The following is an 18,531-nucleotide window of genomic DNA, read 5'->3' on the forward strand; positions in this document are numbered from 1 at the left end:
GACAGACTCTTCCCCTCTCTCTTGCTTTCCCTGTCTGTCTTTTTCTTGTTGTTGTTGTTGCTGTGCGCGTGGTCGACGTTGTGGCCACTTCCGTTTCCTTTTTGCGGCTAAAGTTCTGCACTTTTTGCTAAGGGGTATTCAGTTTATGGCATTTACGTTTTCAACGGAGTGGTTGTTGTTACTGTTGTTGTTGTTGTTGCTAGTTGTTGTGTTGCTGCCGCAGTTGCGTGTTTTATTTTGCACATTTTGTTTTAGCTCTGACCACAATTGTTGTTATTATTATTGTTTTTGTTGCTGTTGTTCATGTGCTCTTTGACTGGCGCCAGTTGTTGCCAAGCTGCAAATAACACACAAAAAGACAGAGAAAGACATATATATTTATACACAGCGATGAAAGAGAGCCAAATACTTGTCAAAGTCAAATGATTTAAGCTGCTTTAAATTAAATTACTTACACTGCGTATACGTAATGTACTGAATTACATAGAAATTCAGTTGCATGTTGCTGCTTATTTAGCACACACTGCCAACCCTCTTTTAGGGTAGTCGATTATTTATTTAATATGTAAAAATGTATCTCCCAAGTGTAAAACAACAGACACATGCATAAGCAATGGCTTGCGGCATTTCTCAGACAATGTAACCCTTTTTCTATTACCCAAAATGATGTTAAGTAATGAAAAATATTAGATAGAAAATCGAAAAATTGCTTGTAAATTATTACCAATAATAATGTAAAGGAACCTTGGGTATCCACCAGAGAACTGCAACGGGTATGTTCGAGTATGATTGAGCACCAGAGCGACAAGTTCGATCAAATCAACTCAGAGACTCGGTAGCAACGGTCTCGATCGAGTCACGGGTCTCTTTGTTTACGATCAAGTCGCGGGTATGATTTTTTTTGCTTTCGAACAATTCGGGTCGAGTAGCGTTCGAGTCATACGATCTGATTTGATTGTGATTGTTTGTGAGCGTTCGTTTCGATCCAATCACGTTCGAGTAGCAATGATCGAAATGATTTTTGAGCGTTTGTGAGCGTTCGTTTCGATCGAGTCACGAGTCATGATCGAACTTGCTGACTGATTTGATTTGATTGTGATTGTTCGAGTACGATCGAAAACGACACTGTTGATTTTGTATTTTTTTTCCTGCTTCTTCTTCTAAGTAAATGTGCGCATATATGTACATACATTTATATTTATGTAATTATATTATATTTATGTAAATGCATATTTATATGAACGCAATTATGTACACACATTTTATTAAAACTATTATTTATAATTAATTTATTTATTATTAATTATTTATTTAGTTTTAAATATTTTTTTATTTATTTAATGTCAACTTAGAATAGTGTTTAAAATATAAAATAAAATGATGAAAAATGTCTGTTAAAAATTTAAATTTTAAATTAAAAGTAAAATGAAAAAATTAAATTAATTAATATTATAAAAGTATAATTTATATAAAATAATTTAAAGTTTAATAGTTTTTCCAGTCTTTAAAAAAATTAAAATAGTATTACTTTATTATGGGCATGTGTAATTGCATGTATGTATGTATATGCATATGTATGTACGTATGTATACGCAGCCCGTAATAAATTTTACAATAAACGTCTTAAGCATAAATACTATTGCATTTACATATATACATATTTACGCGCATAAATACATATCATTGCAAGCGCAAACGCTGCCACGTGCGCGCTCTGCCTTGTACATTTTCTGAACGAGTCAACTCGAGTATGACTCGATGATTGATCCGATCGTTTGAACAAAACGGGTATGAATCAAATCGAATCAACCAGTAAGTTCGATCATGACTCGTGACTCGATCGAAACGAGCGCTCACAAGCGCTCAAAAATCATTTCGATCATTGCTACTCGAACGTGATTGGATCGAAACGAACGCTCACAAGCGATCAGCATGATTGCGGACGATTTGATTCGAACCGACCGTTCGAATCAAACGCTCAGTTCGAACGATCCGCTCCGATCGCTTGAACAAAGTGAAAAAATCACAACGAGTACGAGTCAATGTTCGAGTCTGATCGAACATATCTTACCCGTTGCAGTTCTCTGGTATGACTCGATGATTGATCCGATCGTTTGAACAAAACGGGTATGAATCAAATCAAATCAACCAGCAAGTTCGATCATGACTCGTGACTCGATCGAAACGAGCGCTCACAAGCTCTCAAAAATCATTTCGATCATTGCTACTCGAACGTGATTGGATCGAAACGAACGCTCACAAGCGATCAGCATGATTGCGGACGATTTGATTCGAACCGACCGTTCGAATCAAACGCTCAGTTCGAACTCCGCTCCGATCGCTTGAACAAAGTGAAAAAATCACAACGAGTACGAGTCAATGTTCGAGTCTGATCGAACATATCTTACCCGTTGCAGTTCTCTGGTATGACTCGATGATTGATCCGATCGTTTGAACAAAACGGGTATGAATCAAATCAAATCAACCAGCAAGTTCGATCATGACTCGTGACTCGATCGAAACGAGCGCTCACAAGCGCTCAAAAATCATTTCGATCATTGCTACTCGAACGTGATTGGATCGAAACGAACGCTCACAAGCGATCAGCATGATTGCGGACGATTTGATTCGAACTGACCGTTCGAATCAAACGCTCAGTTCGAACGATCCGCTCCGATCGCTTGAACAAAGTGAAAAATCACAACGAGTACGAGTCAATGTTCGAGTCTGATTGAACATCTCTTACCCGTTGCAGTTCTCTGGTATGACTCGTTGATTGATCCGATCGTTTGAACCAAACGGGTATGTATCAAATCAAATCAACCAGCAAGTTCGATCATGACTCGTGACTCGATCGAAACGAGCGCTCACAAACGCTCAAAAAGCATTTCGATCATTGCTACTCGAACGTGATTGGATCGAAACGAACGCTCACAAACGATCAGCATGATTGCGGACGATTTGATTCGAACTGACCGTCGAATCAAACGCTCAGTTCGAACGATCCGCTCCGATCGCTTGAACAAAGTGAAAAAATCACAACGAGTACGAGTCAATGTTCGAGTCTGATCGAACATCTCTTACCCGTTGCAGTTCTCTGGTATGACTCGATGATTGATCCGATCGTTTGAACCAAACGGGTATGAATCAAATCAAATCAACCAGCAAGTTCGATCATGACTCGTGACTCGATCGAAACGAGCGCTCTCAAGCGCTCAAAAATCATTTCGATCATTGCTACTCGAACGTGATTGGATCGAAACGAACGCTCACAAGCGATCAGCATGATTGCGGACGATTTGATTCGAACTGACCGTTCGAACGCTCAGTGAAAAATCACAACGAGTACGAGTCAATGTTCGAGTCTGATCGAACATCTCTTACACGTTGCAGTTCTCTGGTATCCACACCAGAGAACTGCAACGGGTATGTTCGAGTATGATTGAGCACCAGACCGACAAGTTCGATCAAATCAACTCAGAGACTCGGTCGCAACGGGCTCGATCGAGTCACGGGTCTCTTCGTTTACGATCGAGTCGCGGGTATGATTTTTTTGTTTTCGAACAATTCGTGTCGAGTAGCGTTCGAGTCATACGATCTGATTTGATTTTTGAGCGTTTGTGAGCGTTCGTTTCGATCGAGTCACGAGTCATGATCGAACTTGCTGGTTGATTTGATTTGATTCATACTGCAACTGACTTTGATTTTTTGAGCGTTTGTGAAACGTTCGTTTCGATCGCGTCACGAGTCGATGATTCGAGTCACGAGTCATGATCGAACTTGCTGGTTGATTTGATTTGATTCATACCAGAGAACTGCAACGGGTAAGAGACTCGATCGAAACGAACGCTCACAAACGCTCAAAAATCATTTCGATCATTGCTACTCGAACGTGATTGGATCGAAACGAACGCTCACAAACGATCAGCATGATTGCGGACGATTTGATTCGAACTGACCGTTCGAACGATCCGCTCCGATCGCTTGAACAAAGTAAAAAAATCACAACGAGTACGAGTCAATGTTCGAGTCTGATCGAACATCTCTTACCCGTTGCAGTTCTCTGGTATCCACACACACAAAAGCACATAATAAATTACTTTTTGTTTTGCTTTTATGTATTGCCTTGAAAAGTATACAAATTTAAATTATATAATGTATATTTAAATAATAATGTTATTAAATTTATACGCAGTTGAGAGTACTTTTATTTGGAAAAATAAAATTTATTAGGTAAAAGCTAATATAAATTGAATTAAATTGTTTAAAATTCGATTAAATCAATAATTAATAAAGCTTAACTATACAATTATCAAAGTATTTATAAAAAAATGTTAATTATTATATAATGAAATCATATGACAAGTTTAGCTCAACAACGTTATTTTTTTTGTTTGTTTTTTTTGTAATTTGTATTAACTGTCGATTTTATTTCTCACAAACTTGAGCTCTAAAATTTAAAGCTTGAAGAATTTGTTTTTAAAGTGGATAAAATTTACATAGAAGTCAAATGTGGAATATTTGGTTTTGTGCAATCCAAGCGTCAGCTGATTGAGTTTGATTTTGAGCCATGGCTTTTGCTTAGTTGCTGCAAGGAATTCATTTATCTTTAGTCTGCTGTGTATTGCCATTCCTTTTTGTTATTATCTTTTGAAGGTTTTGTTTGGGCTTTGAGCTGATGTTTGTGGTGCTAACGGAAAATGATGACACCCCTTTCACAGATAGTAGCATTGTGAACTAATACGAATTTATTCGGGCAAATACTACAAAAGACTTTCAAATCGCAATCAGGCGCCTTTATCTCCAACAATCGCTTTCGCAATCGCAACGCGTCTGACGTGGGTTTATTCCACGGATTCACTTGGGACTCGGATGTATGTTTGTTTGATGGCTTGCCTTATGTCGTTTCAATTTCAATTTGATATTAGATTGTTTAGAAGTCGTCGCTTGTTCAATTGCTATTGATTTCTGCGGTCTTGGGTCTACAGTCCACAGTGCGTATGCGTATTATTTATTCATGTGGTTACAATCTTCTTGTGGTCGTTGAGACAAGCTATTTATAGGCGCTTGAATGCCTAAGCAGCTTAGCAAATTGAAGGTTTATTGTATAGTGTAATTGCAGTGCGCAGATACATGAACTTAAAGCGGAAAATCAGATACTGCGGATACTTAGGTCAGGTGCCTCAACTGGCCCTGGCCAGGTGCCTTCAAATGCATTTGTTTGCCATAAAATCAAGTATTTATTGGACAGCTTCTTGAAATTATTGAACTGAACATGCTGAACTGAACAAGAGCACTGAATGATGGCAGATTAAAGAAAAACCTGAGAGGAAACAGTAAAGTGGAAAGTGCAAATACTCATTGTCTTAGGGTAATTTCTTGAAAATATAATATTGAATATTATTTTAATAGAAATACGCTGGAATAATCTGATTATTGCCTTGATTTATTTGATTTATTAATCAATGCCATTCGTTGTTGTTTTAAGCACATTTAAATTAATTCCCATTGATTTAAAATATCTTTAAACTTATTTTGAGATTCTTAGTACTTATTGATCTAATTGGGTGTTTTTCCGTGCAGTATTAAATATTTTGTTTACGTCTCTCAGAGTTTTTAAACTAGTATTTTAATTTTATAGTCTTAAATTTCCATTTAATATCATATATATTAATATTTAATATTAAATTACTTTTATCTAATATTATATTAAATTTTAAATTATTTTTAAATTAATGTTCTTAGTGGAAATATAAATAGATAAAAATAAAATAGGCACTTAATGCACTCACTTTTTGGGCGCCATAACCAAAACCATAAATCATAGTCAATAGAAAATTCTTAGTTTATATTAGAGAAGCTGTGTAAAAGATTTGTACAATCTATCAACACATTCTTAAATTCGTTGATTTATGAGATGGGGACCGTTAAAGTGTTTAAGTATTTAATGTGAGCACGTTGGGCGCCATAGCAACGTATTAAATTTACACTCAATTGACATGGCACTTAAACGATTTTAATGCGTGCCCATTTCGGTAGCCGCATTCACAACATTTGCGGTCTCTTCACAAAGGAGTGAAGCACACAGAAATTTAAGTGCAATTAGCTTTGGCACTCAACCCGAGGTCGAGTTCGAGGGCAGGGGTCGGATCATGTCGACGGAGGGTTAGTAAATAGGAGGTAATAAGCTCGAAGCCCAGCAATTGCCAATGGCAACTCATTTTTAATGACAGCTCTTGGCGCAGAGTTGCTGTATGTTTTAGGTGGGGAATTCGGCATGCGAATTCCGGCAAGGGTGAAGCAAACGTAATGAAAGCTGCGCAATATTAATTATTTTTTGTATTTGGAGTAAAGTTTTCACGTACTACTGCGGTAAACCAAGTTTTATTGACTGCTTCAGGCGACAGGCAATTATTCAGGTCCCTTTAAATTTGTCAGCAAAATTTTATCGAAGCATTCTATTTGTTCTTCACCCTTAAAATACTTCATCCTCTTTTGGCAGTTACAAAACTTCAAAATTCTTTGCGCTAGCAAAAAACACCACAAATTTATCTATAGACAAATACGGATGTGACAATCGGGGCGGAAGTAGATGGGCCAAGACCAAGGCCAAGACCAAGACAAGGACCAGGACCAGGCCAATTGCCAAAACTTAGACGTCTAAGCCAATGCTGAAAATGCCACACAATAAGCGTCGTGTTGCGTTGCGACTCAAAGGCGATGAAATGTGCACTTCAAAACAAGTTTGACAACAATTTCGAGGAACACGCCAATTTTCAAGGAAACACACATAGGACACCGCTTAAGTGGCAGTTTGAAACGTATTAAAAATATTTTCATACTTTTTCTTCGAATAGCAGCAGCACCAAATATATTAAACTTATGGGGACACACCCTGCGGTTGTTAAGCGACCTCTGACCGCAATCAATTTAATTGAATTTTCTTGGCCAATTTCAGAAAGTTTTCTTTTGTGAGGCACATTTCCTATGTGACCTGTCAATTTGCTTTTATATTATAAGATATATTCATTTTTGTTATAATTTCTTCTTATAGTTAATTATCTTTTTAAGTTGGCTACGTAAGGGGAGGGATACTCCAAGTTAATATTTACTATTATTTTTCTACTAAAAATAAAAGTTGTCCTAATTAAACAAAAATATTTTGTTTCTGCTTAATACATTATTATTAAATAGAATCTAATAATGAGACCAACATTTGCTCACCAAACAAACTTCTAACATTTAAATTTACTCATGGCCTCTAAAATTATTCTGTGTTTTTCGAAAATTCAAGATATTAAATCTTTAATTTCAACCTTTCATAAAATTCGTATGTCCTAATTTATACAAAATAATTATGAAATGCAGCAAGAAACAATAATTTTTTTTAATATAAAATATAATATTTAATCACAGAGAAAATTCTTAGTCGTGCTCTTAAGCATTGCCCATGCTTAAGCGTATTTACTTATGATTTAGGGATCTTAAGAAACACAATACTGAAGCCTGTACGTTGCGAGCCCCGATAGCAACCAGCGGCTGCTTTGTGAACGCAATTACATTTGTCAGAGCCGCCCCGACACGAGGGAAAGTCTATTAAAATGCCTGACTGACTGGAGACTGGCTGCCATGGGTATCCCGTGGCTATAACGCCCCCCGTTGCGCCTATGCCCATAAAGTTGGTTGGCCTAAGCAGACAAAGGCAGATAAAACATATTGTCGGAATGGCGTTGCTGTACATGCTCAAAATACTTACGAGTCCGTCTTTAGATAAATCATAAAGCAAACATAATTTAATACACACACATAGAAACAGACACAAGTGTGTTTGTGTGTGTGTCAGGTTTTTTTACTTGCGAGCTGGCAATGGCAACGGCATACGGTGCGGATGTGTAATGTGTAATGTGGCGAGCGTGTTAATCATACGCCACGTATGCGCAGCCAAGCCGAATAATGAGCTAAAAGAAAAGAAGTCAGCTAAATTGGAATGCTTCGCGACTTAAAGGTAAGCTACCAAGCAAAACACATTCGAATTCGAACTCGAAACTCGTATACGCTTTCGAGCCGACGGCAAATATAGACTAATGGATCGCTCATTATGCAACGCCTTCTAAGCTATTTTAATTAGAGAGGCCTTGAAATATTTGCCATTTTTAAAAAGTGGCCGCTGCTCATTTTGTATGCACTCTGAACACACCTCCTGCTTCATCAGCTCCTTCCACTATCCTTCAATAAATTATGCAAATTTCATAGCGTTCCATTTGCTTTCACCCAGCTCCAAGCTGTGAACATAAATATTGACAAAGTTACGCTGCCTCCTCCTGTTCCCCAAGCAGGCAGCCAAGCATCAGGCATCACAGGCTGCGACCAGGCTCGAATCAGGCTGAAACCAAGCTGCCAACAGTGTAGAGACTGGGTCTTCCATTTTGGGTCATAAAGCGTTCTACTGAAATGCTGCGATTCGTTATGATTGAAGATGATTGAAGATGATGGCAAATGTGTCTCTCAGCACGTATCTCACATCGATTTCAAAAGTGATGTCTTTTTATGTTTATCTTTCATAAATCTAAAATAAGTCATGCTCAGATACGAGTCAAGATTTCATTTAAGAAGAAGTGAATAAACTCTTGCTATAAATACCCCAAGTCCAACAAAGATGCTCTAAAGATAGATATACACAGAGTACTAAATTGGAAAAAATAGCCAACAAAATAAAAAAATTAAATATTTTTTAAAATTTTTGGGGTATAAAAGCGTATGTACCGTAAAAACTTTTTTGCATCAACAACAATGTTTGGAGAAATGTCGTTTACACTATTTAGAGTTTGACATTCTTTTGATTTACTATAACTTTTAATTTATTCCACTTAATACTTTGCTTTTTTACTTAAATTTTTCACAAACTTTTCTGAAAGTATTTCCTACAATTTAGAATTATTTGTCTGTTTAACAATTTTCTCAAAAATTTTAATAGTTTATCAAGTTGTCATCAAGGTTTTGTAAAATTGCAATATGTCGAAACGTGTAAGCATTGCGACGCCAGAAGAGATGGGAGAGGAGCAGAGAGCAACCATATCATCAAAGAGTCCAACTGCATCGCCGCCAAAGAGTCCCCGGATGAGTTCTGCATCCCCGCCGGAAAGTCAAGCAAAAGCCGCAGATGAAACGAAAGCGACAAGTGACAGCGCATTGGTGAAATCCAACACGGAGGAGGAGGTGGAACCTTTCTCGGATGATTGTGAGCGTTATCAAAAGGATTGTTGCTGTTGTCACTGTGTGGCTGTGCGGTGTGCATTGAAGAGAGCTGCCTTTCTGAGAACCCCCGAGGGCAAGCGGCGACTCGAGATGAAGATGCACATGAAGAGCTTCTTCATGGACATCAATGCGTTGACATATGCGCGTCGAAGGATTGACAATCAGTTGGATGACAGCCAGGATTCGATGCCTTCCTCGCGGGATGGTTATCCGGCTAGCATTACAAAAGTGAAACGCATTGATTCGAGGTGTCTATCTGTCGACTGGTTTATCCATGACGTGGACTACGTGGATCATTATGAGATTTTTGTGGACAATAGAAGGCACAAAAGCGTTTTCAATCCCCACTTGACCTGCACCATTTTACTGGACGTGAATGCGAAAACTTCGCACAAGATTCTCATGAAGGCACTGCCCAGAAAGGGTTCTGGCTCCAATCCCAATCCCATTGATCAGTTGGTCTGCGACGTTTGCTGCGGTCGCATGGACAGAGTCCTAAAGGGCGACTATTTCTGCCAATGTGACAAGCAAACGGAAATGGGAAGAATCAAGAAAAAATACGAGAAAAACAATTGCCAGACTCTCGTCGACTTTTGGAAACCAAGTGAATTTTTCTACACTCCAGTCTGCTCTTGTCCTGGGAACTGTGACTGCGATTGCTTTGCATCTTAATTAAAGTTGTTCTTAAATGCACCGAATGTATTTTAAAAAACAAATTAAATTTTCCAATTCCTAATTTTAAATTAAAGATACTGTACGATTTCATATCAATAAATTGATGCAATTATCATGTGTCCTACAAAAAAATATGTGCTGCAATTTTAGCTGCTTATAAATCAATTGTAGGATTTTATGAAAGAGAATTCTTACCATAAATTTGCTATTGTATTAGAAATAGAATATACTTCAGAGCGAAAATGTTAGCTTAGTAACGAAAGAGAAAAGCAAGAAATGCAGTTGTTTGAAATTCAAACAAAGAAATTTATAAAGTTTCCACATTTAGTTTCTGTTGCTAGAAAAATGACTGCAAACATATATTTTTTTTCTCCGCACTTCTTTACTCAAAGCCACAATTTCTTGGTGTAAATTACGACACAATTGTGTAAATTGCAAATAAATAAATAACGGACACAATAAACAACACACAACAATTGATGCAATAAATTGAATTTAATTTTAAAAAGAAAGCAAAATATATTTCAAGTAGCCTTAAGCTTAAATAAAATCGGAGTATTTATTAATAAATATTATTCACAGCATAAGTATTTATGAGCTTTGAATTGTTTAGTAAATTGCAATTTCAATTTTTTTAAGCTTTAAATTGTATTTAAATGTCAGTTTTAATGTGAGCAATAAATAAGAAAAAAAAACATGAAAGAGAAAGATTCAAATATGAAAGCAACTAATGCAGAGAGCCGTCAGTCAAAAAACAACGCGGAACGAAGTAAGAGATGGTGCTCCAGCGGTGAGGGGACAGGAGGGGGAGTATAAGGTTGTGTGTAGTGAGATCTAACTGTCGACTTTATTTAAAATTTGTAATAATAATAACAATCTGGTATGAGTCGTCAGAGCTCATTTTATCAGTGGGCAACAGGCATTCTTCATGTCAGCAACAGAGACAGAGAGAGAAAGAGAGAGATAGCGACTGTGAGGAGGGGATGAACTGTTCTTGACGCTGACGTAGGCGCCACCATTCGGGGCCATGACGTGGCGTGATTAATTATTTGGCAAATATTTGAAATGCCCCAAGAGGTTTCACTTACAGCATTCCTTCTGCTCTCATTGTAGTTGTTACCATAGCAATGGAAAAAAACATATAAAATACGAAATAAAAAGAAGAAAAATCATTGAAGCATTTTACGCAAATACTTGGTCAAATAGTCAGTAATCGTACTTGTATAAATTTAATTAATTTTCACTTTTGCTCAACTTCGATGGCCCATTGATGGACAATGTGTGGCACATTTTCACATTTTCAAGTGGCATTTGGTTTGTTTGTTTGTTTTACACATAAACAGACGCCACTTAGTAGACGTACTTCATTTCAATTTATTTAAAGAACGTTTCCCCCACTTTTTGTTTTATTTTTTTAAAAATATATCTGCCAACGCGGCGTATGTGCCATTTTAATGGTCACATTCAATTATTTTTAAGTCTCAAGTTTTATGTTTTCCCCACACGCAGTTTTATGCGTTGTGCGATTTCTCGCTTGCAAATATTTTAATTGATTTCATGTGGCCATTTTCTTTCCTATCCCCGACTTCTTGTGTAAATATATCGTTTTATTGGCAGCTTCTCAATTGTTTATCCAAATTGTTTATAGCGTTATCGTCTGGGGCAATGCCTTCACTAAATCGTTTATTCCAATTTAAAAATCTGCCCCCATTTAGCCATTCCATTGACTCTTAGCTAGGCTGCATGGCACAACATAGGTTGCAAGCTCTTTAAGCTCATCTGCAAAGCGGCTAAAAAACAAATATTTAAAGGATAAAATGAACATGGCAAGAGCAGCATGAAATAAGTTCAGCTCGCATAACTCAAATTCTCGACAGGCTTAAAGGTAAAAAAGGAGGTTAAAAAAAGTAAGAATGAAAGATTGTAACCCTTGCAAATACCAGACTTTGACTATCTGTATTTCACCGGTATTTTTTTTACCTCTGCCAGAAAGTGTATACATTGGGAACTACACTAGACTGGTTTATCTAAAAACCCTACATGACATATACTTTATTATTAATATAAGAAAGAGCTATGAAATTTGAATTTTAAAATTAAAACTAAAAAAATATTAAATAAAAAAATTATTTAATTTAGTATTGCAAATGTGTTTTTATTTACTAATTAAAGAAATATAATTATTCTGTAATTAAAAACCAATCAAAATAATCTGAGTAAAAATTGTAAGGCAAATAAAAATACCATAAACAGAATTGGACTATACTAAGAAATTTGTATTAAAACATATATAAATATAAGACAACTTATATTGTTAGAGAGACAATTTATAAGTCAATTGAACATATTTATTTACAAATGTAGGTATGTGTTTAAAGTATTGAATATTCGATAACACAATAAATATTAGCTATTCAATGTCCTACACCTTTGATACCTTAGTTAAATCTAAAATTTATTACAGATTGGTTAACTATGACATATTGCTCCCGTAGGAATACGATGATTTACAGTTTGTTCTACAAAAGAGTATCTCAGCTCTAGCTAAAGATTTTTCCCCCTTTTTTCTGTGTTTGAATTTTTGTACCTTTTATGGCAATCTGTCAACGGAGGAGCCTGTTTGAAAAATGTAGCGAATTTCAATTGGAAATTTCGCGAATCGCGATAAATTTTTGATGTCGTCGAGACTCCAAAGAGAAACAAACAAAGACTGAAACTAAATCCGAATTGGAATTGATGTTGCATTGTTTGTGGTGCCACTTTGTATGTGGCACACAGAATTGAAAAGAAATTTTTGGTCCCAGGCCAGGAATGCCAAGCCGTTACAGCTGCTCAGACTGTTCAGGCCAGGCTAATTGGCAAAATCACGATATCCAGATGAGAGTCGTGACGGAGGAGGGGCAGCCACAGGCAGCCCAGAAATTTATCGTCAACATAATTCAAGGCAAATTCATTTTGGAAACCAGCACAGCAGGCTCCCAGCAAAGGAGACAAACAATTTTCGACAGCTCCAAGTAAATTACACTCAAGACTCAACTGGTGACATAATATAATACGTGTACTCATAGGGCGACAGCTTCAATCCCAATTTACATGCATGGCAGAAAGATTTTCAGAGCACTTTCCTTATCCACATGTCGGTCAATGTCAAAACAGCATTAGATTAGAGTCACAGACACAATGAAACGAGGGGAGATTAACACAAATTTTGCAAAAAGCATGAATGAAAATGTTTACACAAAGAAGAAAACAAGAAGCTCTCGTTTGGCAGATGTAAACAATCTTTGAACAATAACTGCTAATGATGGTGAATTGTTTATATCGGTCTTGTTTATTATGATAAAGTTGTTTGCAAAGAGTTAAGGCTGTTGTGAGAAGACCCGTATAAATGGTAAAAAATGTCATAGTAATATAAGATCCTATAAACTAAATATTAACAAGAAATCATCTAGAAATAATTAGGTTTTTAGCTATAATATTATATTTATTTACATTTAAAACAACAACTGGACAATCAACAATCTTTAATATTAAGTTTATACATAAAACTTATTTCCATTGATAAAATGTACCAATTAACAATCTCATGTTTGTCAAAACACTCTTAAAAAAGTTTTCCTTAGACTCAAATCAGATGAAAATTAAATACATTCCTCTATTGTAAGGAAAAACCAACAAAAGAAGTGCGTCGACTGTGACTTGTATTAGATGCGAATGTTTATGTAAATTAAATGGTTTTTTGTGCTTTATTTCTAAACCAAAAGATAAATGTAGCCCACCAAACAAGACAACCAAAAAAAAATCAAATAAAAGAACAATGTGTTCAAGTTGCGTAACACAGCAGAAAGCATAAAAGATACAACATCTTTTTCCATGCATATTGTACCTATTTATTTGTCCTTTGTTTCACATCGTATCTTTTGCAATTTCAGTGCATTATTTATAGCATTTGTGGTTAGCTAGTAGATGGGCGATCGGTGGGCGGACCCTGCACCAAGTTCTGGGGCAATGATTTTATGATAAATGATGGAAAAGTTAATCATCAACTCGAAAGTGCTCAAGTGGCCATTGAAAAAGGGGCAAAATGAGGAGAATAAAGCTGGATAAAGCTGGATAAAGTATGAAAAAGTTGCTTTTGTTAAGGCAGGTGGCAAAACTAGTGCTCAACTATTTATTTATAAGAAAAACAAGTCATACAACTGACCATGCTGACGTCAATGAATTGCAAATAATGTTGTAAAGGTTAAAGAAAGTTGCGAAAAGTTTCTGTTATTGATTGATATCGTGCTTAAAAGATTAATGTACCAGATTTTAACCTCAATTCGCTATTCACTATCAAAATTAACTCTACAATAAATCTAACAGCTCCAGCATTGACATTAGCCCAAGTGACCAAGAAACAAGCAAATCCATTTATCAAGGGGAAAAACAACTTTCAATCCTCATAAATATTTGTCTTCGCATTGTAATGAAATCACATAACAACATTATCCCAAGTCTCAAGAGCAGCTCATCTTTCAGCCTATTTGGCATTGTGTTACCTTAACACAGAGAGAGACAGACGGACAGAGAGATAGACAGACAAAGAGAGAGGAAGATAGTAAGACATATTGAGAGCAGTAGGAAATTTAAAGCAGGGACTAAAATTACGCACGTAGTCAACACATTATCCGCATCAACAGATTGAGTGACTACGAGTCTAACTGGATGTTTCCTCCTTTTGCTATTTGCCATTTGCCGTGTTGCATGTCCTCGATTGACAACCTGTCAATGCCTCAACCTCAGTCAGAAGCTGAGAAACAAGCTTTGATTTCACTTTGAGTGCCAGCACACGTTTTTACCTCTTGCATTTATTTAATTTCCTATTTCTGGCATATCCATATGACTCACTGACTGACTTACTGACTGACTGACTGACGTTATCCACATTTCTGTTATATACAAATGGAAATTGTAATTGAATTTCGTTGATTATTCAAGCGAATCGACTGATATAAGTGCATCATCTACTTATTCAGTTGTGAATAACAAAAAAACACTGAATAGTGTATTATATTACAATTATCATCATCTCAGCGAACATATTGAAATATATACAGCAACTTCCAATTCAAATTCATTCATTAACTATTGTTCTTTGTTCTCTGCTTATGAAACGTTTATCTATTGGGAGTTTAAGCAAACAATATATTATTTAAAATTGTAATAATCTGCGGTACTCTAGCATATTATGCTTCAATTCACATAAATAAGTAAATGAATTACAAGAATTTCATTGTGAAATGCATTTTAATTTGAATTTTAGGTAAACTGCACAATTAAATTTCAATAGCTTTAATTTCAGAAAAAAAAGGTTTTTAGATATATTAAGTGGCATAATCTCTAGCAAAACTCAACTTGCTCAGCTGTTCCATATTCATAAAATTATTTGCCTTATTTCTTCTCCATATTATGCAATCAGTTAATTAACTGGGGAGAAATACGAGAGAGTCCGGCAAGAGCCCATAGCATAATTGAGCAATTTAGCCAACGTTTGAGCCTGAATCTTTTATGGAGGGTCATTAATAACTGGCAAGAGCATTCATCAGTTTAATATGACGAATTAATTTGATTGCTTTAAAGAGGCGCCATTGAAAAAATCTCATTAACTGCAATGTCAAACGCTTTAATACAAACATTTAAGTGAAACTGAAAATGGAACTGACACATTAATGAAAATAAAGCGAGCAGAGAACGAAGGAAAACTGCTGTTCACAATGGATAAGCGAGTAAAGGATGCTTCAAAAATTGCATGAAGCGGAAATTATAATGGGAAACTCATATTGAGCACACGCGAACCGACAAGCTGGAAAAATAAAAGAAAAGCGCAATAAATATTCAGATGACATCCATATAAAGACTTTAAAGTTTCATTGGTACTAACAATATTGTAAGCAAGCTAAATAAAGAGCTTAAGAGTTGTGACCAAATCGCAGCACAAATCCCGAATCAATTAGGAGAAAATAACTGTCACAAAGGGACTTAAAGTCAGAGAAAGCTGAAGATTGAGCATGCCAGCATTAAAAGGCCTAGTTGTACATAAATCAAGTGAACCTTTAATTTAATGGCCGTAGGACAAAACAAAAAAAGTTAATAAAATAAAATGTAGCAGAAGAACGACTAAGTAATACCCTGTATATAGATAAAAAAAATGAATTACTGAACACCGTAATGTTTTTTGAATATATAATTAATATACCCGAAAGACATATTCGATTTGCAAATTTTTATTAATATTGCGCCATGAACTTGACAGGAAAATTTCCCAAGAAAATCTTACTATATTATATACATTGTTTCTTTCGCGTATATAGTCGATACTTTTTTGTTCATTTAAAATGTAATTTGTAAACTTGAAAACATTTTCTTCTGCCTGTTACATACTTTAATAATACAATTTGGCCATTTCTTGGTTTGACTTACAGGGTATAGAAAGGCAACAAAGTCGTCAGAGCACATAAATATCAATTTGGCCAGCCTATTGACAACTTCGTAAATGAAATGCAATATATTATTACCTGCCCGCCGGGTGATGGAGGGAAAATTCTTCAAAAAGAGAAAAAACTGGAGAAGAGAAAAGCCTGGTAAATATGAACATAAATTAGAGACGCCTGCCTGACGACACATTTGCTGGCAATTAAAATGCGAGCATGTCCAACAAGAATGCACCATCAAACACTCGCCTTCCCTTCCCTTCCCTACACTCCCCTTCGCCTTCAGGTCATAAAAATACCAGCACGGAAATTATATGAGCAAACATCTAAGCAAAAGTTTTTCCCGGGTGACTGCTGTTACTAATTCAATTGAAGCTACAAGCAATTTTTATTTATTTATTTTACTTTCTCGATCTCAATCTCCCGGCGCCGAGCTGTCACAAAAGTTACCATGGAAATTCTCAGACTTGGATATATAGGTTTTAAATGGTCAGGCTACCCAAGGGTATACCAAAGACCTCATCATCCTCATCGACCTTAACTGCAAATGTGACAAGGGCTGATGTATGGCCAAGTGACAAAATGAGAAAACATAAAAAGTTTTCGGTATTTCAAGACGCTTTTAAAGTTCTTTAACTAACAAGTATGTGTGTGTGTGGGTGTGTTTGTTGTGTGACCACAACAACGACTATGGCAACTATTAAAGACAAAAGTCAAATTTTTACACAGCATTCAGAGTTCGTTATCATCTGAGTATGCTGAATTTTAATTAGTATTTTCTTACATTTAAAAGATTGTTTATTATTTCAAATCATTGGCAATGAAAGAATTTTTTACTCACTTATTACAAATTGGCAAAAGAACATGAACATCAGTTGAGAGATTTGAAAAATGATTTTTCAATGTAAATTGTGCGGAACAAATATAAAGGACTTCACACAAGCACCATTTTAATAAATAGAAAGGTTAAACAGTCCATTAAGTTGGGACGTATACGCAATTTCATCGATATTCTTCCATCTGTCAACAGAGTCAATGCAAATGAGTTGTCATAAAATGAGCGTAAATTTGCATAAGCTCTAAAGATTCTAAAGGCTACAAACAATTTGTATTTGCCTTTAAGCTCATTTATGACCACAAAATATTGAACCCAAATATGAATAGAGATATTCATATGCGTGATTATAGGTGTGAGAGTGTGTGTGTGCGCTATGCCGCAACTTTAATGCCTCAACAATGCGCGGAAAAATAATCAAATGATTGTCAAGCGCACACGAAATATAAATATGACCCTCTGGGCATATTACGACGTTACTTATACGCCATGTGCGCTGCGTCAATTTTATTAACCGCAAAAACTTTTGTGGCAGCGTGCGAAAGGGACAGACAATCAGCCAGGCAGACAATGTGCCCCTGAGCCAGGGCTACAATATTTGTCTAGGGTAATCATGTGGAAGGCAAAACAAACGATGCCAACTTTTGTCATCAAATTTAGAGAGGCTGCAACGCGGCGTATGCGCGATAATTTCCACTGCCACACACACAAAAACGAAAGTCAAAACAATTATAAAGCACAAAAAAGAAGGTAACATTAATTAAACCAAATTTGGGATAACACAAAGAACAGGTAAATGGATGAGTTCTTCTTCAGTTCTGGGCTTGGCGTTGATTGCGTACGCTAATTAACATCAACTGATTTTGGCATTAACTATGTGAATTCGGTACGTGCTGCAAGGGTTGACACACGGCTGACTAACTGATTGAAGGACTGACTGACTGACTGACTGATTGGCTTATGCTAATTTAGCGCAGAACTGCGCCATTTGTCATTTGCCCCCAAATTGCTTTGATTCTGATTGATCCCTAGGCAGGCGTTTATTTTGGGGCGTGACTTTATTGCTTGCTTTGAGCTTCATTTTAGTTTTGACTATTTCAATCCGCTTAATTACATGATTTTCTTTGTTCATTTATTTGTCTGATCTCGAGCACAATTTGTAAGTATCTGAGCTTCCTCTTTGTTTCTCTTATCAAAAGATGCCACAAAATGAATTTATTTCATATCAACCAAAAGATGAAAGCATGGAAAGAGAGTTTTATTTATTAAATTTTAAATTAACTAAAGCTAAAT

The 18,531-nt window shown here is 36.1% G+C and overlaps 1 protein-coding gene across 1 annotated transcript; it reads left to right on the forward strand.

The window, feature by feature from the left end:
• The first annotated feature begins 8,967 nt into the window (after positions 1-8,967).
• Positions 8,968-10,003, forward strand: LOC117783931. Its single transcript, XM_034621502.1, has one exon. It carries the CDS (start codon positions 9,013-9,015, stop codon positions 9,925-9,927), a length of 915 nt encoding a protein of 304 aa, XP_034477393.1. The 5' UTR covers positions 8,968-9,012; the 3' UTR covers positions 9,928-10,003.
• Positions 10,004-18,531: the final 8,528 nt, after the last annotated feature.

Source organism: Drosophila innubila (assembly GCF_004354385.1).
Source record: "Drosophila innubila isolate TH190305 chromosome 2R unlocalized genomic scaffold, UK_Dinn_1.0 1_C_2R, whole genome shotgun sequence".
Lineage (NCBI taxonomy): Eukaryota > Metazoa > Arthropoda > Insecta > Diptera > Drosophilidae > Drosophila > Drosophila innubila.